Source organism: Oncorhynchus nerka, linkage group LG16 (genome assembly GCF_034236695.1).
Source record: "Oncorhynchus nerka isolate Pitt River linkage group LG16, Oner_Uvic_2.0, whole genome shotgun sequence".
In the NCBI taxonomy this organism is placed as follows: domain Eukaryota; kingdom Metazoa; phylum Chordata; class Actinopteri; order Salmoniformes; family Salmonidae; genus Oncorhynchus; species Oncorhynchus nerka.
In genome coordinates, this window is record NC_088411.1 from 18,094,007 (window position 1) to 18,117,436 (window position 23,430).

The 23,430-nt window shown below is 43.4% G+C and overlaps 2 protein-coding genes across 3 annotated transcripts in view; both read left to right on the forward strand.

The window, feature by feature from the left end:
* Window positions 1–199: 199 nt before the first annotated feature.
* LOC115144143 (myosin heavy chain, fast skeletal muscle-like) lies at window positions 200–14,086 on the forward strand. Its single transcript, XM_065002472.1, has 40 exons — window positions 200–857; window positions 1,001–1,047; window positions 1,182–1,398; window positions 2,899–3,042; window positions 3,701–3,857; window positions 3,967–3,994; window positions 4,102–4,207; window positions 4,340–4,432; window positions 4,525–4,588; window positions 4,670–4,768; window positions 4,868–4,971; window positions 5,331–5,469; window positions 5,621–5,739; window positions 5,836–5,985; window positions 6,079–6,249; window positions 6,344–6,650; window positions 6,747–6,811; window positions 6,909–6,996; window positions 7,539–7,656; window positions 7,760–7,883; window positions 7,988–8,124; window positions 8,239–8,494; window positions 8,834–9,076; window positions 9,167–9,343; window positions 9,439–9,584; window positions 9,678–9,768; window positions 9,873–10,262; window positions 10,345–10,590; window positions 10,683–10,879; window positions 11,053–11,236; window positions 11,306–11,471; window positions 11,582–11,706; window positions 11,849–12,157; window positions 12,359–12,562; window positions 12,693–12,818; window positions 12,910–13,080; window positions 13,302–13,406; window positions 13,538–13,633; window positions 13,731–13,865; window positions 13,963–14,086. Exons 3-40 carry the CDS (start codon window positions 1,195–1,197, stop codon window positions 13,972–13,974), a joined length of 5,796 nt encoding a protein of 1,931 aa, XP_064858544.1. The 5' UTR covers window positions 200–857; window positions 1,001–1,047; window positions 1,182–1,194; the 3' UTR covers window positions 13,975–14,086.
* A 480-nt stretch (window positions 14,087–14,566) lies between these two features.
* The window catches only part of LOC115144144 (growth arrest-specific protein 7-like), a 46,529-nt gene continuing 37,665 nt past the window's right edge, over window positions 14,567–23,430 (forward strand). The window contains exon 1 of one of the 2 annotated variants that reach the window (XM_029684926.2): window positions 14,567–15,099. In XM_029684926.2, coding sequence (XP_029540786.1) covers window positions 14,920–15,099 — 180 coding nt within the window. In that variant the 5' untranslated portion in view covers window positions 14,567–14,919. The remainder of the gene's footprint in view (window positions 15,100–23,430) is intronic. The other variant, XM_029684924.2, reaches the window with a different exon arrangement.

Genomic DNA, 23,430 nt, shown 5'->3' on the forward strand with positions numbered 1-23,430 from the left:
TTTCCTATCGCTGGGCTAAATCATTAGCTGTGTGATGCCTTCTTTAGAACTATCTGTTTAGTGCACATTGATTGACTATCATATTTAGGGTGGCGCATCCCACCTGTGTTTGTCTTATTTTTGTGGTCCAGTAATAAACGCACACATTTAGTGTCTCAAAGGTCATCATAACTTTGGAATTTCAATTGTCTGAAAACCAGATTGGAATTTACACTTGGCATGGAAGTATAATACCCATTCTGCATGTTTTCTATACAGCAGGATTACACTAGGGTTTTAATTCGATTTCTAATAAGGTCCTGGGCTCTTTCTGCCCAAATACAAACAGATTAACAGCTGAGTATCTCCATGCTATTGATTTATGTTAGATTGATGTTTTAAACTAGGAATATAAACGATGGAACTACACATTATAGATGGAACATCTATATGCCTGGCAAAATATACAAATGCTGAAATGCCATTTCCTGTCACATACATCAAGGACCAATTAAGATCATGCTTAGAATAGGATCACAAATGTATCCTTATCTTTGCTTCATCTTAAATGGATAGCTGTCCCTCCAAAAAATGTTAAGACGCAAACTATTTCAAGGTTTCACATTTCTCCAATTCCATCCATCGGTTTATGTAACGTCTGCCCTCTGCCTCTGAAAACCATTGTCTGGCCACCATGCCACTAGATCCCAGAATAAGCCCCATAATGAGAGATGACAGAGAACTAATCAGGGGGGTGGCTTACTTTTCCATGCCCAAAACAACGGGAAGGATATGAGGGGCGACCCAAATTATCTCAATAAAAGCCGCCCCAGTGAGTCCCTTTGATTACTGAGGGATCCGTCTAAGGGAGAACTCTGGTGAGTAATATTAAAACCTATCCTATAGAGGTTTGTGCACTACTGACTGTCTATGCTAAAGCTTTTTATCAACAAAAGGTTCCATTATGATGTTTTCAAATGCAAAAATGAATAAAAAAATAATGGTTCCTATATCTCCTCAGGTGAGTGAAACAAAACAGCAACATTTTCTCAGTGAGTCTGGATTTGGGTAAGGTTGAAGACGCTTTATTTTACAGTCCTCTCTCAGCTGGTCCTTTTAATTGATTCCTGTCACTGGATGTCTCTCCATCAGAGAAAGTGATTTTTTAAAACTTATTTTGAAACTCTGCTTTCTCTTCACAGTAAAAGCCCAGCCATGAGTACGGACGCAGAGATGGCCATTTTCGGCGAGGCAGCCATATACCTCCGGAAACCGGAGAGAGAGAGGATTGCTGCTCAGAACATCCCATTTGATGCCAAGACAGCCTGCTATGTGACCGACAGCAAAGAGCTGTACCTCAAAGGCAACATCCAGAAGAGAGACGGTGGCAAAGTCACTGTAAAGATTACTGGTGGACAAGTGAGTGTTTGACTCCACAACTAATTCATATAGACAGTATTACATTTACATTTTTACATTTAAGTCATTTAGCAGACGCTCTTATCCAGAGCGACTTACAAATTGGTGCATTCCCCTTATGACATCCAGTGGAGCAGCCACTTTACAATAGTGCATCTAAATCTTTTAAGGGGGGTGAGAAGGATTACTTTATCCTATCCTAGGTATTCTTTAAAGAGGTGGGGTTTCAGGTGTCTCCGGAAGGTGGTGATTGACTCCGCTGTCCTGGCGTCGTGAGGGAGTTTGTTCCACCATTGGGGGGCCAGAGCAGCGAACAGTTTTGACTGGGCTGAGCGGGAACTGTACTTCCTCAGTGGTAGGGAGGCGAGCAGGCCAGAGGTGGATGAACGCAGTGCCCTTGTTTGGGTGTAGGGCCTGATCAGAGCCTGGAGGTACTGAGGTGCCGTTCCCCTCACAGCTCCGTAGGCAAGCACCATGGTCTTGTAGCGGATGCGAGCTTCAACTGGAAGCCAGTGGAGAGAGCGGAGGAGCGAGAGAACGAGTGAGAGAACTTGGGAAGGTTGAACACCAGACGGGCTGCGGCGTTCTGGATGAGTTGTAGGGGTTTAATGGCACAGGCAGGGAGCCCAGCCAACAGCGAGTTGCAGTAATCCAGACGGGAGATGACAAGTGCCTGGATTAGGACCTGCGCCGCTTCCTGTGTGAGGCAGGGTCGTACTCTGCGGATGTTGTAGAGCATGAACCTACAGGAACGGGCCACCGCCTTGATGTTAGTTGAGAACGACAGGGTGTTGTCCAGGATCACGCCAAGGTTCTTAGCGCTCTGGGAGGAGGACACAGTGGAGTTGTCAACCGTGATGGCGAGATCATTACTACACTGAGTATACCAAACATTAGGAACACCTTCCTAATATTGAGTTGCACCCCCCCTTTTGCCCTCAGAACAGTCATAGTTTGTTGCACATGGACTCTACAAGGTGTTTAAAACGTTCCACAGGGATGCTGGCCCATTTTGACTCTAATGTTTCTAACAGTTGTGTCAAGTTAGCTGGATGTCCTTTGGGTGTCGGACCATGCTTTATACACACAGGAAACTGTTGAGTGTGGAAGAACCCAGCAGCGTTGCAGTTATTGACACAAACTGGTGAGCCTGGCACCTACTAACATACCCCGATCAAAGGCACTTAAATCTTTTGTCTTGCCCACTCACCTTCTGAACGGCACACGTACACAATCCACGTCTCAACTGTTTCAAGGCTTAAACATCCTTCTTTAACCTGTCTCCTCCCCTTCATCTACACTGATTGAAGTGGATTTAAGTGTCATCAATAAGGGATCATATCTTTCACCTGGATTCACCGGGCCAGTCTTTATCACAGAAAGAGCAGGTGTTAATGTTTTGCATACTCAGTGTACATTGTAATAATAACTAATACAATATGTTAGTAATTAACAGAAGTAGTACTACATGTTAATAACTCTCATGTCTAACTTTCCAAGGGTGTAACAGTGACGGAGGATGATGTGTATCCAATGAATCCTCCTAAATTTGATAAGATTGAGGACATGGCCATGATGACCCACCTCAACGAGGCCACTGTGCTGTATAACCTCAAAGAGCGTTACGCAGCATGGATGATCTATGTGAGTCTAGACTGCTTGACATTACGTACTGTCAGTGGTGGAAAAAGTACTCAATTGTCATACAGTACTTGAGTAAATGTAAAGATACCTTAATATAAAAATGACTCAAGTAAAAGTGAAAGTCACCCAGTAAAATACTATTTGAGTAAAAGTCTAAAAGTATTTGGTTTTAAATATACTTAAGTATCAAAAGTAAAAGTATAAATCCTCTCAAATTCCTTATATTAAGCAAACCAGAAAGCAGAATTATTATATATTTTTACATTTACAGATAGCCAGGGGCCCATTCGAACACTCAGACATCATTTACAAATGAAGCATTTGTGCTTAGTGAGTCCGCAAGATCAGGCAGTAGGGATGACCAGGGGCGTTCCCTTGATAAGTGCGTGAGTTGGACCATTTTCCTGTCAAAATGTAACGAGTACTTTTGGGTGTCAGGGAAAATGTATGGAGTAAAAAGTACATTTTCTTTAGGCACGTAGTGAAGTAAAAGTTGGCTAAAGTAAAGGTACACCAAAAAACAACTTAAGTTGTACATTAAAGTATTTTGATTGAAGTACTTTAGACCACTGTGTAGTATATACAATTTTTTATCATTCACTCCAATATAATATCAATGAGATAAGCCAAAAGTAATGGTTACTAAACTATGTTTCAGACCTACTCTGGGCTGTTCTGTGTTACTGTGAACCCCTATAAGTGGTTACCAGTCTACAACCAGGAGGTGGTAGTGGCCTATAGAGGGAAGAAACGCATGGAAGCCCCGCCTCATATCTTCTCTGTCTCTGACAACGCATATCAGTTCATGCTCACTGGTAAGGTTGATATTTGGCTGTAATGGAAAACCTTATTTAGCAGAATTACCTGATTATGTCAATATATCCCCCTCATTAAACCCTCTCATCAAAATATTTGTATTCACAGACCGAGAGAACCAGTCTGTCCTTATCACGTAAGTTGCATTCTATATTAACAAACCGTCATATTTCTGTACCACAAGTACCACTTATCTTACCTATCTTATTCTTTTCCCAACCTTGTTTATTTATCTGAACTCAGTGGAGAATCTGGTGCAGGGAAGACTGTGAACACTAAGCGTGTCATCCAGTACTTTGCGACAATCGCAGTGTCTGGGAAGAAAGAATCTACCAGTGGCAAAATGCAGGTGAGGCCCTGTGATACCAGGCTGATGCCAGCTGACAAAAACCTAGTTCAAATGTATGTAATAGTCATTTTAACAAGTAAATATCAGATAAATAGTGGTTTGTGAAGTAAAGTGTAAGCAATTATTCTACAGGGCTCGCTGGAGGATCAAATCATTGCAGCCAACCCCCTGCTAGAGGCCTATGGGAATGCCAAAACTGTGAGGAACGACAACTCCTCACGATTTGTAAGTTGAGCCTATTACCGTTATCTTTAATATACTTCTTAAGACGTGTTACAGTTCAAACCAGGAATCCTAAATTATTCTTTTCCAAACAGGGTAAATTCATCAGGATTCATTTTGGAACCACTGGAAAGCTAGCATCAGCTGATATTGAGACATGTGAGTCTATGCTGTATGTTTCTGTGCATGGTCTAGACTAGAGGTTATGGAAGGCATTGACACTCTTGACTCTTTACCCAGACTTGCTGGAAAAGTCCAGAGTGACATTCCAGCTTGCTGATGAGAGAAGTTATCACATCTTCTATCAAGTAATGGCCAACCACAAGCCAGAGCTGATAGGTAAGGATTACATGACTAATGGTATTGCCAATGGTCCATCCTGACATTAAAGCTGAGTATTGAATTTTAAATCACTAATGACTATATTCATCTCCACAGAGATGCTGCTCATCACAACCAACCCATATGATTTCCCCATGATCAGTCAGGGGCAGATCACTGTGACCAGCATCGTAGACAAAGATGAACTGGTCGCCACCGATGTAGGTCTTCTTGATTTGACAAATAACTTGACAAATTATGTTTGCACATTTACCATAGGGGTGGCAGGGTAGCCTAGTGGTTAGAGTGTTGGACTAGTAACCGAAAGGTTGCAAGTTCGAATCCCCGAGCTGACAAGGTACAATTCTGTCGTTCTGCCCCTGAACAGGCAGTTAACCCACTGTTCCTAGGCCGTCATTGAAAATGAGAATTTGTGCTTAACTGACTTGCCTAGTTAAATAAATAAAAAATGCGATTAGCATAATACAACATCATGTGGAATCTACTTATAGTATATACTTGGTTTCCTACTCTTCTATTAACATTGAATTTACTTATATCTGATTGATTTGGCTACTAGACTGCTATTGATATCTTGGGCTTCACGCTGGATGAAAAGATGGGCATCTTCAAGCTGACAGGTGCTGTGATGCATCATGGGAACATGAAGTTCAAGCAGAAGCAGAGGGAGGAGCAAGCAGAGCCAGACGGCACTGAGGGTAAACATGGGTTTTGAATATGTATACATAATATGAACATACTGATTATATACTTACTCTGAAAAGTACAACATGTGACTCATCTCAGTGATGGTCAACTTTAAGTAGTAGAGATGTTAAAATTCTTCTACGGCTCCTGTCATTGTTTTAGTGGCTGACAAAATTGCCTACCTCCTGGGCCTGAATTCTGCAGATCTGCTAAAAGCTCTCTGCTACCCCAGAGTGAAGGTTGGAAATGAATATGTCACCAAGGGACAGACAGTCCAGCAGGTGAAAAATCATATCTATTCAATATTACCAATAAATGTACATCAATCAGTCCATTATGATTATTCCAATTCTGTTGTATTATTGTTTAACTTTTAGGTCCATAATTCAGTTATGGCCCTGGCAAAATCCATCTACGAGAAGATGTTCTTGTGGATGGTTATCCGCATTAACCAGATGTTGGACACCAAGCAGCCAAGGCAGTTCTTCATTGGTGTCCTGGACATCGCTGGGTTTGAGATCTTTGACGTAAGTATTGAATGTCCTCAGCACAGTACTTAATCGAATGATACAGTCTCTGTAACATTGAAACACAGTATGCCAATCAAATACTTTCTACAGTACAACAGTCTGGAGCAGCTGTGTATCAACTTCACCAACGAAAAACTGCAACAGTTTTTCAACCACCACATGTTTGTGCTGGAACAAGAGGAGTACAAGAAAGAGGGAATTGAGTGGGAGTTCATAGACTTTGGAATGGACTTGGCCGCCTGCATTGAGCTCATTGAGAAGGTAAGTGTAATGGGAATGCTTCATGTCAGATGAGAAGAATTTACACTACTGTTGTATCTCGTATCAACCTCTTTTCAACCGCATCCCACTACAGCCAATGGGCATCTTTTCCATCCTCGAAGAGGAGTGCATGTTCCCCAAGGCTTCAGACACCACCTTCAAGAGCAAGCTGTACGACCAGCATCTGGGAAAGACTGGCTGCTTTCAGAAGCCCAAGCCTGCCAAAGGCAAGGCCGAGGCCCACTTCTCCCTGATGCACTATGCCGGAACTGTCGACTACAACATCTGTGGATGGCTGGACAAGAACAAGGACCCGCTGAACGAGTCTGTGGTCCAGCTGTATCAGAAGTCTGCTGTTAAACTGCTGTCTCTCTTATATGCAAGCTTTACACAAGCAGATGGTATGGGATCTATAACTTTACCTCTAAAAACATGGTCTTGTATACACAACATGGTGTTATAGATATTCACACAACTCCTGATTGTTTCATTGACAGATCTTAGCAAGAAAGGTGCCAAGAAGAAAGGTGGCTCCTTCCAAACAGTGTCTGCTTTGTTTAGGGTAGGCCGGATGCATCAAGTAGTAGTGAAAATATCGACTACAAATGAGGTATTGAGACTCAAACGTTCCACTCATTTACGTTACTATCATCCCACAGGAGAACTTGGGCAAGCTGATGACAAACCTCAGATGCACTCATCCTCACTTTGTGCGCTGCTTGATTCCCAACGAGTCAAAGACTCCAGGTAGCACGAAAGCATTGGTTACTGAGTGTATGTAGGAGATGGAGTGAGCTCCAAAAGTAATGGGACAGCGGGTTGTTGTTTTGTTTTATTGTCAAATGTATTGTAAAACACTTCTACATGAATGTGGATGCTACCACGACTACGGATCATCCTGAATGAATTGTGAATAATGATGAGTGAGAAAGTTACCGACGCACAAATATCTTTGCATGCTGGGAATATGGGACCAAATACTACACTTTGGACCACTTTAATCCACATAAGTGAATTTGTCCCAATGCTTTTGGTCCCCTAGAATGGGGGGACTATGTAAAACTAAAGTTAGAATTTCTAAACGGTTCATCCGATATGGATGAAAATACCATAAAATTAAAGCTAACAGTCAGCACGTTAACCTCATAGTCATTTCAAATCCAAATAGCTGGAGTACAGAGCCAAAACAACAAAAAATGGGTAACAGTCCCAATACTTTTGGAGCTCACTATGGCAGTGAACAACCATTCTCTTCAGATAAAATGCAGCCAAAATCTTGTACATCTTAGGTCTCATGGAGAATGCCTTGGTGATCCACCAGCTGAGGTGTAATGGTGTGTTAGAAGGTATCAGAATCTGCAGAAAAGGTTTCCCAAGCAGAATCCTGTATGGTGATTTCAAGCAAAGGTATACTATCATTCCATGGTAGTTCACCAAAAATGCTATGCATTTAAATCCTTTGAAAAAAATACAACATACCTAAAATATATATCTTTCATGTTTGGAACAGGTACAAAGTATTGAATGCCAGTGTTATCCCCGATGGCCAGTTCATTGACAACAAGAAAGCTTCAGAGAGGCTCTTGGGGTCAATTGATGTGGACCACACTCAGTACAAATTTGGGCACACCAAGGTAAGAGGAGCCCAATTTTGTTCACAATCACAAGCCACAATGTTAACATTGGCAGCCAATCTAAATCCTATTCTACGGCCCAACTATGTATTTTTGTCTCTCAGGTGTTTTTTAAGGCTGGGCTGCTGGGAACTCTGGAGGAGATGAGAGATGAGAAGCTGGCAGCGTTGGTTACAATGACTCAAGCGCTCTGCAGAGGCTTCGTCATGAGGAAGGAGTTCAAAAAGATGATGGAGCGAAGGTAAGACAAATGCCTCAGTAGGACTGATCTGCTTGACTAATTATCTGTGAAGCTATAATATTTCATTTTTCTGACCATGGAGATTGATGTAATAACCACTTATTCCTCACACAGAGAATCTATCTTCATCGTCCAGTACAACATCCGCTCCTTCATGAACGTGAAACACTGGCCATGGATGAAGCTGTACTTCAAGATCAAGCCCCTGCTGAAAAGTGCTGAGACAGAGAAGGAAATGGCCACCATGAAGGAAGAGTTTGCCAAGTGCAAGGAGAACCTGGCCAAGGCTGAAGCCAAGAAGAAGGAACTAGAGGAGAAAATGGTCTCTCTTCTGCAGGAAAATAACGATCTTCAGTTACAAGTAGCTTCGGTATGTTTTTCACCAGTTAGGCCCCAAAACATTTACAACAAAGCTTTATTGACATTGTCAAATAAATAAAAGCATGTTAAAAATATAAAAGGTTAAACACCAACGGTATTCACTAAGTTGATGGGTTATATTTAGGATCATGTTTTACAGCTTTGCCATTCTAGTTTTCATTTTTAAAACATCTTATTTTCTAATTGTATATATTTGACATGTTATGAAAATGAACTATAATCCTTTAAAGTTTCCAAAATTCTGGTAGTTTACTGGTAAATTGTGAAGTTACCGGTAACAAATAAATACAATATTTGATTTAAACATGTTTTGAAAATAATTCTGTAGGAAAGTGAGAACCTTTCAGATGCGGAGGAGAGATGTGAGAGTCTCGTCAAGAACAAGATCCAGCTGGAGGTCAAAGCTAAAGAGCTGAGTGAGAGACTGGAGGATGAGGAGGAGATCAACGCTGAGCTGACCGCCAAGAAGAGGAAGCTGGAGGACGAGTGTTCTGAGTTAAAGAAGGACATTGATGATCTGGAGCTCACCCTGGTTAAAGTGGAGAAAGAGAAACATGCCACTGAAAACAAGGTTAAAGACACTTCCCCGGCATAAAGTCTACATTGAAGCTATTTATTTTATCAGTTTGAGAACGGTTCACTTTTGTGTTTGTATGAACAGGTGAAAAACTTGACTGAAGAAGTGTCAACACTGGATGAAACCATTGTTAAATTATCCAAGGAGAAGAAAGCCCTCCAAGAAGCCCACCAGCAAGTCTTACATGATCTCCAGGCAGAGGAAGAGAAAGTCAACACTCTGACCAAAGCCAAGGCCAAGCTGGAACAGCAAGTGGACGACGTGAGTTTGACAAGTCCAGTACATCATAGGCCTATGGTATGTCATGACGTCCTAACCTTGGTATATTCTTACAATGATCCCATGTGATGTTACAGGTAGAGGGCTCTCTTGAACAAGAGAAGAAACATTCCATGGACCTTGAGAGATCCAGGAAGAAGATTGAGGGAGATTTAAAACATGCCCAGGAATCCATAATGGATCTGGAGAATGAAAAACAGCAAATGGATGAAAAGCAGAAGAAGTACGATGAAATACTTCTTACATACTGTACACATTCTACTGGATCAGGTTCTCTCCACATTTTAACAACTTTCAATGAATATTTAACTTATAGGAAAGACTTTGAAATCTGTCATCTTGCTGGGAAAATGGAGGATGAGCAAGCCCTTGGTGCCCAGTTGCAGAAGAAACTAAAGGAACATCAGGTATCAAATTGCAACAAATGTTTCAAGCAATGATGTTGATATGTGGTGCAACTGCCAACAATGCATCCAATTTCTTTTTTTATCAACTGTTCTGTTTTTTCCAGGCCCGTATTGAGGAGCTGGAAGAGGAGATTGAGGCAGAACGTGCTGCCAGGGCTAAGGTGGAGAAACAGAGGTCTGATCTCGCCAGGGAACTTGAGGAGATCAGCGAGAGGCTTGAAGAAGCTGGTGGAGCCACCATTGCTCAGAGTGAGGTGAACAAGAAGCGAGAGGCCGAGTTTCAGAAACTGAGACGAGACCTGGAGGAGTCAACTCTGCACCATGAGGCTACTTCTGCTGCCCTGCGTAAGAAACACGCAGAAAGTATGGCCGAGATGGGAGAGCACATCGACAACCTGCAGCGAGTCAAGCAGAAGCTGGAGAAGGAGAAGGGAGAATACAAAATGGAGATCAGTGACCTGGTCAGCAACATGGAGTCGATGTCCAAATTGAAGGTACAGTAAGTTGACAAGTTAACATTTATTGCACATTTTCAAACCTATATTTGTGGTTATAAAGAATGTTTTGTTCTGCCAGAGTAACCTGGAGAAAATGTGCCGAAGTCTTGAAGATCAAATCAGCGAGCTAAAGGCCAAAAGCGACGAAAGTCAGCGAAACGTCACTGACATCACTGTTCAAAAAGCAAGATTCCAAACAGAGAATGGCGAGCTTTCTCGTCAGCTGGAGGAGAGAGAATCACTGGTATCCCAGCTGACCAGAAGCAAACAGGCTTTGACATCGCAGGTGGATGAACTGAAGAGGCTGGCTGAAGAGGAGCTTAAGGTACAGAAACACAACTGATTCAAATGTCCGCATCACATCAAATAAACATTAAAACACATACTAAACGTTTCCCTTACTGGGTGTGTTTGCAGGTCAAAAATGCCCTAGCCCATGTCCTCCAATCATCCCGCCATGACTGTGACCTGCTGAGGGAGCAGTTCGAGGAGGAGCAGGAGGCCAAGGCAGAGTTGCAGCGCGGCATGTCCAAGGCCAATGGAGAGGTGGCTCAGTGGAGAACCAAATATGAGTCTGATGCCATCCAGAGAACAGAAGAGCTGGAGGAGGCCAAGTATGATTAGTCAGACCTGTAGATATACAGAGTTAGGGTCTCACGCTGACACCAAACATTCAAACAAAAAACTGTTGATGACAATTTAGAGACCATTCTATTCTTAATATATAGCAGCATTTGCTGAAATCTCTATATCTATGTCTCTCTATAACTTTTAATTTATCTATTAGGAAGAAGCTTGCCCTGCGTCTTCAGGATGCTGAAGAGACCATTGAGGCTGTGAACGCTAAGTGTTCCTCTCTGGAGAAGAGCAAGCAGAGGCTGCAGGGAGAGGTGGAGGACCTGATGATTGATCAGGAGAAAAATAATGCCTGGGCCGCTAACCTGGACAAAAGGCAAAAGAACTTTGACAAGGTATTAAATGACTTGGAGAGGACTTAAGTTGAGGTCTATTTCTTGGTAACAAACTTTTTGTCTCCTCAGGTTTTGACTGAATGGAAGCAGAAGTATGAGGAGAGTCAGGCTGAGCTGGAAGGTTCCCAGAAAGGGTCTCGTGCTATGAGCACTGAGCTCTTCAAAATGAAGAATTCTTACGAGGAATGTCTGGATCAGCTGGAGACCATGAAAAGAGAGAACAAGACACTGCAGCGTATGGCTGAGACTGTGGTTTTGGCATTCTTAGACTTAAAAAGTATCCTATAGGCAAAGGCAACTGATAGAATTATAGACCAAATCTCTGTTTTTCTATTTGATCACCAGAGGAGGTCACAGACCTGAGTGATCAGCTTGGTGAGACTGGGAAGAGCATCCATGAAGTGGAGAAGGCCAAGAAGATTATAGAGACTGAGAAAGCAGAGATCCAGACAGCTCTTGAGGAAGCAGAGGTACTGTGTTTCAACAATACTGTAGATGAGTAAAGTTGGTGTGGTTCAGTTCTGCGCATGAAACCTGGTAGGTTGTACTCTTTATAGTTACATGTACACTTCAATGCAAGTGTTCTTCAATCACCACCTGTATCTCCCTCAGGCCTCTCTGGAGCATGAGGAGTCCAAGATCCTACGTGTGCACCTGGAGCTGGCCCAGGTCAAAGGCGAAGTGGGCAGGAAGCTAGCGGAGAAGGACGAGGAGATGGATAAGCTAAAATGCAACAGCCAGAGGTTGATTGAGTCCATGCAGAGCACTCTGGAAGCTGAGGTCAGGGGCAGGAATGATGCTCTCAGGTTCAAACGCAAAATGGAGGCTGATCTTAACGAGTTGGAGGTCCAGCTGAGTCATGTCAACCGGCAGTCTGCTGAGGCCCAGAAACAGCTGAGGAATGTCCAGGGACAACTTAAGGTGAGGGTCACTTTTACTGCAAACAGCCATGTGTTTTGGAGCAGGGTAATGTGTGGCATCATAACAGAGCAGGGTAGTAGCACTATCCACCAACTTCACTGAGTTGGTGTTAGAAGTAGGATCCACAACTCTACTTCCTTGCTGCACTTCAGTTGCAGCTTCATAAAACTAATCAAGACATGGTTGTGACTGGTTTTCCAGGATGCCCAGCTGCACCTGGATGAGGCTCTGCGTAGCCAGGAGGACCTGAGGGACCAGGCAGCCATGGTAGAGCGCAGGAGCTCCCTGATGCAGGCCGAAGTGGAGGAGCTGAGGGCTGCCCTGGAGCAGACGGAGAGGAGCCGCAAGATGGCCGAGCAGGAACTGACTGACGCCTGTGAGAGAGTGGGGCTGCTGCATTCCCAGGTTAGTGTCAGTGGCTTACTTACATCATATTTATAAGGAAATATAATCATGTAAATTACAGTTGAGGCCTGATCTACTCTCATCGGTCAAGTCAGGAAGAACTTCTCAAGTTTAAGAACTTCTGTTTCAGAACATCAACCTGATGAGCACCAAAAAGAAGCTGGATGCTGACCTCACCCAACTCCAGGCTGAGGTTGAGGATGCTGTCCAGGAGGCCAGGAATGCAGAGGAGAAAGCCAAGAAGGCAATCACGGAAGTGAGTGACAACCATAGGTTTCACTGAGTACACTGTCATAGACATCCCTCTTTCAATCCTGTTTGTCCTTGTTCTCTGTGTGCCAATGCAGGCAGCCATGATGGCTGAGGAGCTGAAGAAGGAACAGGACACCAGCGCTCACCTGGAGAGGATGAGGAAAAACCTGGAGGTCACAGTCAAGGACCTGCAGGTCCGTCTGGACGAGGCTGAGAACTTGGCCATGAAGGGAGGCAAGAAGCAGCTCCAGAAACTGGAGACCAGGGTGAGTCAATAACAGCTATTCTCTTTTGATATGCAAATACATAGCTCTCAAATGGATGATATCCAGAGGATTAGCCGACTGAGTACGAGCGGTAGGAAAATCTCTAGGCTATAATAACTCTGCATCTGAATTTCAAATAGATTTTTCAAAAGAAGTGCACATTAATTAAACAAATATATTTGAAAGAGTGGCATTCCAACCTTTGACCCTCTGGGTTGCAGGTGCGAGAGTTGGAGGGAGAACTGGAGACTGAGCAGAGGATGGGAGTTGATGCCATCAAAGGAGTCAGGAAATATGAGAGGAGAGTCAAGGAACTCTCCTACCAGGTAGAGGATTACCATATTGCATTGATATTACCACTACTACAGTAGTTTAATGATAATGATGGTTATGATGATGACAATGATGTGGGGTAGGTGGATGAAGACAAAATGGTAATAATAACAATATTTTCCAGGCAGAGGAGGACAAGAAGAATGTCTTCAGACTCCAGGACCTGGTGAACAAGCTGCAGCTGAAAGTAAAGGCATACAAACGCCAGGCTGAGGAAGCTGTAAGAAAAACTTCCATTTGTCATCTATACCCCAATTCAAAATGGCTGCATATTTATTTAATTATGACGTTAACCTTGATGCTGAATTTCTCCACAGGAAGAGCAGGCTAACACCCACCTGAATAAGTTCAGGAAAGTGCAACATGAACTGGAGGAGGCATCCGAGAGGGCTGATCTCGCTGACTCCCAGGTCAACAAGATGAGAGCCAAGAGCAGAGACACGGGCTCAACGGTTTGTTTGAAATGAGACTTTTACAGATCAAGTTGTTTAGTCATGCCACTGTATTCATAGGTAGTGAATGATATCAAACCTTTCTTTCTCCAAACAGAGCAAAGAATAGTGAAGAGAAGATATGACTCAGAAGACTCCTAAAATAGGAGTTTTGAATGACTTATGTACTACGCATGCTTGGCTCACTGTATGTGCTGTATTATTAAACGCACATAATATGGGTTTTGTGTGTAGGCCTATGATATAAGGTCTTTGGAAAGAATAATGCATTTCTACCTGAAGTATTCTGGCGCCGCCTTGTGGTTAACACCCGGTTGTATTTGTTTTATCTTGCCTCCACTATTTTACTTCAAGATTGCGACACTAAGATTACTTTCAACCTAATAAATATGGCTATACTGTGTGTTACAAAGAGCATAGGCTCGCCTACCATGATTGTGAGATCTGCACTACGTTTAATTGCAAAATAAATTGTGGCACACACACTGCATTCATTGATCGGTGGAGCTCCGTTTCTACAGTTCACGTTATGGCAAAGTCACATTATTTTCCACGGTCGCCTTGTCAAACATTCATAAACAATCGCGTCTTGGAGAAGTGATTCAATTGACAAAGTACATTACATTTCAATAGGCCCAGCCTTAGTGAAAGTTGCTAATTGATTACTAATCCCCACAACATAACTCATGTGCAAATAAAAAACGGAAGCGAGTACCGAGTTATCTCATAGAAAGGCGCAATCGGAATTGAAGGAGCACAGACTTGACTGTGGTCTTTGCGAAAGGGAGTTCACACAAACGGAGAAGCGCCCGTATACACACGCCTCCATCTGCGCTGAGTTCAGGATTTTACAGGATTCTTTTGACAAGGGATACCTTTTCATTCACTCAGAAAGTACTTTAACCAGATTCGCAACATGTTGGATTGTTGTCATTGATGCGCTAACTAATCAACATTACAAGTGTGACAAGAAAGAGCCAAGTGAATCTCGAGGAAGGGGATCAGTCTGTGTGAATCTACGCGCGGACCCGACGTTTTACCGGAGACGATAACGATGTCTGGATCTTACTGCAAAAGTTTATACTCCTTCAGCGGGGATCAACATCAGCAGGGTTTGACTTTTGAAGTTGGAGAAATCATAAAGATAGTTCAGCCGTTGCCTGGCGGCTGGTGGGAAGGAGAGCTGGATGGAGTCAGGGGATGGTTCCCAGCAAGTTATGTTCAGGTCTTAGAGGTAAGTCTGAATGTCCACTTTCAGATCAATAAATGTTGCAATGCCAATGGTGAAACAAATGGCAACAAAATAAACACTTTTTTCCCCCTCTCCCTTTGAGTTTGGAGTGGCGTGTATACTCAGTAAGACCTAATGAAGTAGTAAGAGTGTCTTATGATGCTTACTATATTGCCCAATGAAATAACGTCATCATAAAGAGTCAATATGTCGTCACACTTAAATAAGACACTCAGATATTTAGACATTGTGGTAAATACATATGTCCAGTCTCATATCCACATAACTCCACATTCACACTCCATGGCTGCTATCTAACAGATGTGGCGATTTCTGTTTCAGAAGAGATGAGGGTTTTAAACCTTTTTTCCCCATTGGTGTTCGATCAGCTTGAGCGCTAGCCTCCCCCACCCCTGTCCACTCTTCTGAGGCCTCCACCACATTTCCTCATTCCTGACACATTCCATTGGAATTCTCAGGTCTCCTGCCTGTGTCTGTCTGCATGAGTGCACGGGGCAGATTACTGAGGGAACACACTGCTCTGTCACAGCAAGGTCACAAGTACGCACAAACACACGCTTGTGCGGTATGCAGGTGAACACACGGTTCACAGGAGGACAGGGAAATCCTTAAGCGAAGGCGGTCTTGAATTGAGGTTTTTAGCCAAGAGTGACAAGAGAACACACAGCTAATGACATGTTTTATCAACAATTGGCAAAAGGAAATGGACACCCACCCAATGTTCACACTCGCGGACACAGTAAATCACTGGATCAGAAATGAGATGGGCAGATGGGAGTAGATCTGTAGGATGTGGGCTGGTCAGGCTGGCCGAGGCAGCTGGTCCTCAACACACCTCAATCGGTCATTCAACATACCAGCTTGATGTAGTTGTGTAGCGCTTGAAGGGGAACTGCCAAATCACCAGTGACCCTGGGGTTCCAGAGCATGTGTACATCCACCTTTTACCATAACGGGTCAGATCTCTTGATAGAGGTTGTACATGTACACACAGGGAGGTTTGGAATCTGGTACTTGGTACAGTAGTGTACATTTCTATTTCTACAGATAAGGAGAAGTGGGAAGCAGCATCTGACATGACCTGATACTGGGTGTGTAACAGGTGGAGGCTGCATTGAAGGACATGACTTGAATAGTTAGTTGCATTGGCTCAGGTTTAGGATGTGTGTTGCACCATCAACATTTAACTTGAAACACTGACGTAGAAACAGGAAGTTCTTCCGAATGAGTTACCAAATGATTGCTACTAATGCTGACTTGGCTCTTGCCTATAGATCTTAATGGAAAAAACCCCGCTATGAACTTCCTTATTCTGGTCAACCAATCAAACTAGCCAGGCATTTTCAGGAACGTCCTTTTGATCCCCTCCATTTGTTCTACATTTGAATTCAAACAAGAGGGAAACACACCTAGAAACAGCCATATATATCATCAATTCAGACCAGGGTGTTTTCAATGCCGGAATCAGGGGAATGTGTGTGTTCACTGCTGGCGTAGTTTACAGTGCGGCGCTTTGATCTCTGTCTGAGACACGCTCCATTGTCATCTTCAGCAGACGAGGCTTTGTTCTCCAAACAGTCTATTCTTCTTTCTTTTTTTCTTCTTCAAACTTTCGATGAATCATTCAACAGAGAACCTGTCATCAGGCCTGTGCTCGCCTTGACAGACCCTCAGATCCACACAGTCCCCAGGAACCTCCTTGTATGGATAGATGCTGCCTTCATTTGAACAAACAAATACAACACAGAAGGCATTCAGTTCATATTTTTATGATGAGATGTTCATAACTTTATTTTTTTAATAACTTTAACTTGTAGACTTTATCTTTGTGTTATTGTCATGGAATCTGGAGAATGTGTCATATAATTGGGCCCTGCCGGCTACTTTCAGATGAGAAGTAGTTTCAGGGGATGGTTATAATAAGCTATACATTTCCTGTTACTATAGCAGTGATCCCTGGGTGAGGGATGACAGCTGCGTTTGATTTGAGGAGCTGTTTCCTGTACTTCTTTTGTGTATTTTCCAAGCTCACTGATTGACCAAGAGAAAGAGGTAATGTCATTTATGATGTTATGAGATGTTTAGGACAGGGTGGTTAAAGAGGGGTTCCACCCCTATCAGTAAAGTGCTGAAATTGGTATTTTTCTATATCAGTATGAGTCTACCCGTTGTCTATATGGTTTTATATACAGTTAATTAGATGTTAATGATGTTAATTAGTTAATCAGAAGCTTCTAAAGCCATGACATCCTTTTCTGGAATTTTCCAAGCTGTTTAAAGGCACAGTCAACTTAGTGTATGTAAACTTCTGACCCACTGGAATTGTGATACAATGAATTATAAGTGAAATAATATGTCTGTAAACAATTGTTGGAAAAATGACTTGTGTCATGCAGAAAGTAGATGTCCTAACCGACTTGCCAAAACTATAGTTTGTTAACAAGATATTTTTGGAGTGGTTGAAAAACAAGTTTTAATGGCTCCAACCTAAGTTTATGTAAACTTCTGACTTTCAACTGTACCGGTATGACTCTGCTGGCCATGACAACCTAACTGATGAACAGAAGTGGAACAGGGCACGGTGAATCATGGATCATGCCATTGAGTCATCAAGTCAAGTGATTGCTGATTAGTGCCAAACTAATTGAGGTGGAGCTTGATGAGGAAGAGATGAGGGAAAAAAGGACAAAGGAAATGAAAGCTGTGGAATCTAGATGAATGGACCAATTAGACACACCATTGATGACAGATTTCACCCAATGGAAATGGCTCTCCGGGGAACAAAGAATTTGATTGGTTCGAAGAATGAGTGAATGAAAAATTAACATTTTGGTGTATAATAGTTAGCTACATATACAGCCGTATACCATGTTGGTGAGTTGGCAATGAACAACTATTACCAGATTTTTTTTTTTTTGCTAATTTCCTATACTTATGTATTTTAGCTAGCCTCTGTTCCAATCAAAACAGATTAGACTATAGATTATAGTGTAACTTACTGGGATTTTGTGGTGTCCATGCTATGTTATCGTTATATGATTATTCCAATAGTTGCTATGGAATGGCATCCTGCATTCATCTCTCCTTAGTGGCCCACTCTCACAAACACTCTCGCTCTAATCTCCAACCCAAAGACAGTCTAGTGTGATTATCAGCACTGGCATGACTGCGGGAGCTGGCATGGTGAGGCAATGAGGCCTGCTATATTCTGTGCTGTGTGGGCATGGAGACCACAGTTCTAGTCTAGATGACAGCTGGGCAGGGTCAGCGTTACTGGGGCACCACTCCCATAAGTAATCAGGACGCCCCCGTTACTCCTGAAATATTAATGTGGGTAGTGGATGGATGTGTAACCCTGACTCTGCAGATGGGCCTAAGAGGGGAAAAACAATCTGTTGTTCTGAACAAGGCAGTTAATCCACTGTTCCTAGGCCGTCATTGTAAATAAGAATTTGTTCTTAACTGACTTGCCTAGTTAAATAAAACCCTCTCTCATTACTGCCTTTAAAGCCTTCCCTCAGTGGGTTAGTCAGCTGTGTTATGAATCTGTATCTGTGGTTGTAACTGGTCCAGTGTAGTGTTAGGACTCTGGGCTCCGCACACAGGGGGTAGGTAGATGGTCATTTAGGCTGGCATAATTCCCCTGTAGAGGAATGTGAGGGTCAGGGAGCTGCTGAGACCTACTGCCCCCATACACACCACACTGCCAGGTGTTTCCCTGCCTGGAACATGGGAAAACTCTCCAACTCTCTAACCACCACTCCCAGTGCTGACGTCATACCTGTGGCAAACACTTTCCACTAAAGTGTATATAATCTGTATTTATCCAGTATCATACCGTAGTTACTCTGACTTCTTTGAATAGCAACCAGACTGTTTGTTTAGTCCGCTGTACACGGTAGCTGCAGATGAGGGTTTTCCTTGTTTTATAAAGGAAATGACTTACTGAGGTTCTATGTTTGATATCTCTATAGGTTTGCAGTTTTCTATCTCCTACCTGGGATACTATTCAAGTAGAACGATTAAGTGTGTATTTCTTTGTTTGCTTTGTCAAATTAGTGAATACAAGATATGATCTTCCACTGTACAGCATGACCTTAGCAGTCAGTAGAGTCATTCCACATGCTGCGCTAACTCTATTGTCTCACGTCACTTCTACAATGTTATCAGTTAAATTTGTAAGGCTAGAGAAGGAGCCTTGAGGAGGGGATAGAGAGACTTACAAGGCATGGTACAGGTCTTGTGCAATCCACATAAACTGGTATGGGCAGAGGAAGCACAAAACAGGCTTTGTTGCACGTAGGGAGCACCCTAGCACTCACCACACACTGTCTGCTATTGTCTGTTTCCTTATGTCTCAGCCTGTGTTTCTCTCTCATTGTGACTGAATGTGTGTCTAGTTTCTGTGTGTGTGCGCATCTGGGAATGTGGCTTCAGGCTCTCACAATAGCCCTAAACCAAAACAACCTCTTCCAAATAAAGACGTCTGCTACTGCCCCCATACTCTACAGCCCAAAGCAGAGCTCTCGCTCTCCGTCTCCCCTCCCTCTCATTTCACTGTTAGTCTTTCCGCTGTACACTTGCATCTGCTAGACAGAGTCTTACGGTAGTAATGACTGTGTGTGTGTGAGATGTTTCTCTCTGACTGTATTCCTCACACCCCGAGAGAGAGGCCAGGGCCCCCTAGCCGCCAGCCACTGGCTGAGTGATCTCACAGGGTTGAGAACTCTCTCCTCTTCTCCTTCGCAGCCTCAGAAGTCTTGGGCAACAGCCGTTAGCTGGCTGCTCCACTCTCCATTGGGAGCCATTGTTAAACGGATGACGATAGATTGTGAAGAGCTCATATTTGCTGAGTCATAACCATGTGTGTGTGTGTACCAGAGCCTTTTATCTACATTTGAGGGGGAAATGTCCCCCGACAGCATCCATATTTCGTATGGGCTTTTAGTATAGCTTTTGCATGGTCTGAAAGTACACATCAACATTCACCAGTCCTTCATCATTGTAATTATTGGTGGTGACCTAATGAAGGCAAGTGACTCCGGGTATATAAATATGATGGTGCTGATAAGAGTACAGTAAAGGTATTTATGAGTGAATAATAGGAAACAGACACTTCCACATCAGTCACACCTCTGTTCCTCTGACACGGCATCTGCTGACTGGACAGGATAGGGTGGGATAGAGAAGAGAGTGAGAGGGAGGGAGGGATAGAGAGATCCCAGTGGAAGAGAGTGAGAGGGAGGGAGGGATAGAGAGATCCCAGTGGAAGAGAGTGAGAGGGAGGGTGGGATAGAGAGATCACAGTGGAAGAGAGTGAGAGGGAGGGAGGGATACAGAGATCACAGTGGAAGAGAGTGAGAGGGAGGGTGGGATACAGAGATCACAGTGGAAGAGAGTGAGAGGGAGGGTGGGATACAGAGATCACAGTGGAAGAGAGTGAGAGGGAGGGAGGGATACAGAGATCACAGTGGAAGAGAGTGAGAGGGAGGGAGGGATAGAGAGATCACAGTGGAAGAGAGTGAGAGGGAGGGTGGGATACAGAGATCACAGTGGAAGAGAGGGAGGGAGGGATACAGAGATCAGTGGAAGAGAGTGAGAGGGAGGGTGGGATAGAGAGATCACAGTGGAAGAGAGTGAGAGGGAGGGTGGGATACAGAGATCACAGTGGAAGAGAGTGAGAGGGAGGGAGGGATACAGAGATCACAGTGGAAGAGAGTGAGAGGGAGGGAGGGATACAGAGATCACAGTGGAAGAGAGTGAGAGGGAGGGTGGGATACAGAGATCACAGTGGAAGAGAGTGAGAGGGAGGGTGGGATACAGAGATCACAGTGGAAGAAGAATCATCACCAGCATTGTTTGCGACCTCAATGTTTCTGTATAGTGAACAACATATACTTATTTAAACCACAGTTGAAAGAACTGTTACAGTTGGTTGGCCCTGGTGTACTGGGAACTTTATGTTCTCTGTAATGGCCTGTTGTCCTTGGTTCATGATACTGTTCCACCTCTGTTCTGGCGTGTTGTGTTATACCTGGTCGTGTACAGGACACTGCCATCCCTGGCTCAACTAGAACTGAACCGCTGGTTTCACATACAGACCCTGACCCTCATACCCCCATCTTCCTACATCCAGATGTTTGACTAGAGGTCACTGGAGGACAGGCTGAACAACACAGACACACACACACAGTGGAGGCTGCTGAGGGGAGGACGGGGTCATGGTAATGGCTGGAACGGTCAGAGTGGAATGGCATCAAACACCAGGAAACCATGTGTTTGACATATTTGATATCATTCCGCTCCAGCCATTACCATGAGCCCGTCCTCCCCAGTTAAGGTGCCACCAACCTCCTGTGACACACACACACACACACACACTGAGCTCACACCACCGCATGTCAGGAGTCTATGAGTAATTCAGGCATGAGTAAGGGCAGCTAAGCTTTGGACAAGGACCTGACTGGTAATCCTCTGTTGAAACTCTGGAAGGCCACTAATACAGAGGCTGCACATTTCTCCTCTCAGACCATGAGTGGGCGACCTCCATTTCACAAACCTGCTGACCGTTCAGTATCTGCTCTGTGAATCACCTACTTATGTTGTCAAACACGAATAAACTGATGTCAAAACCCCGATGGAAGTTGAAGAGAAACTCATTAATCTAATTCTAAGACAGAAGCCCACTCTTGTTGGTCTTGTTCTAAATGGGATTTAAATGACTTGCTGCAATTTCATTTTTGAATACTTTTTTTTTTTTTTTTTCAACTTCAATATTAGAATCTTTTCAATTGATCAAGCCAGACGTTTTACATCTTTAAATTATATTCATTTGTCTTGAAGACATTGACATGATATAAAAAATAATTGCTATTGGGTGGTCTGAAACCCAATCTAATGTTTACACAATTTCTGGTGAGGCTGGGGGAATTAGCCTTAGTACTTCTGTACTTCCATAACCCAGTTTCCTCTCTTCTTGACATTACTTTAACAAAAACATGGTTAACAAATAGTGATTTATTTTACGCAGAGGTCCAGTCGAGATATTTATTTATACAGAACTTTAAGAGCTTTATATCAAATGTCTCTGTGTCCATCCTAAATGTATAATTGAATTGGATGGATCCAAGAGCTCATATTCCCTGTTGGAAGCTCAACCGCTTTCAGCAAACTTAAAACTTTGACTGTGGAGTGAACAATCCTTTTAATGTTTGTTCTCAACATAGCACTTTCTCTCTCTTCCTGGGGTCTTAGCTAGCCTATTACAACTCAGGTGAAAGGGTAACGGCATAGTTTAATGCCTCTTCATACTCTCACTGACCTCCTCCACAGGCCCAGGGTATTTACAGCCATTTTTCCGACGGGAATTTGACAAATGATTCCTGGTTTTCCAGGCGGGGAGCCAGTGGCACTGAAATGGAAAGCTATGAGCTATTTAGTTTTTCCATAGTAAGAGATGCTGTTTGTGTTTTTGGGTGTGGGAAACGTGGCTGTAAAACCATCACAGGGATGTGTCTGTCATGCCATACATACCATGGACCACTCTGCTCTTATAATAAGCATGTTTGTTTGTACTCGTAGCCCTACTGGGACTAGTCATCGTTAACTAAGGTCGGGTGGCTTGATTTGGTTATTTCAGCAAAAATGAATCAATGGCATTGGCTTGGGTTGAAGTGATCCTCAGCTTGACCTTACGGTAACTCTCTTTATGACTTGGGGGACTTTACTAGGTTTATGGAATAAGCGCCGTGTCAAAAGAGAATTAGAATGGAATAGATACTGTATTCGAAACATGATGGAGGCCATGGTTGTTGTGGTTCTACAGAACACCGACAGCCAGCCATTCACAGTGACGACCATGATTGTTGTGGTTCTACAGAACACCGACAGCCAGCCATTCACAGTGACGACCATGATTGTTGTGGTTCTACAGAACACCGACAGCCAGCCATTCACAGTGACGACCATGATTGTTGTTGTTGCTCTCCAGACAACCATAGCTGAAACCATATGTTCTTAGCCAGGGGCTGTTCTGGCATCCTGTGAATGCAGAGCCACAGGCAGTCTGGGGTTGTCGAGGTTAACCATCTGGCATGGTGCATTATTTAATGTTGCATATGCCGGGACAAGCTGGCTTCATGTGCTGTCAAAGTTCCTAGTTCCCAGCACACATAGGTGCTCATTCCCTCACTCACTGCATCCCCGTGTGCCTAATTGTGGCCTAAATTCTAACTCCCCATTGATATCAATGCATGGCTCATATGAAAGTTCATTCAAGATGCGACCTCTCCCAATGTTGTGAAGCGGGGTTAG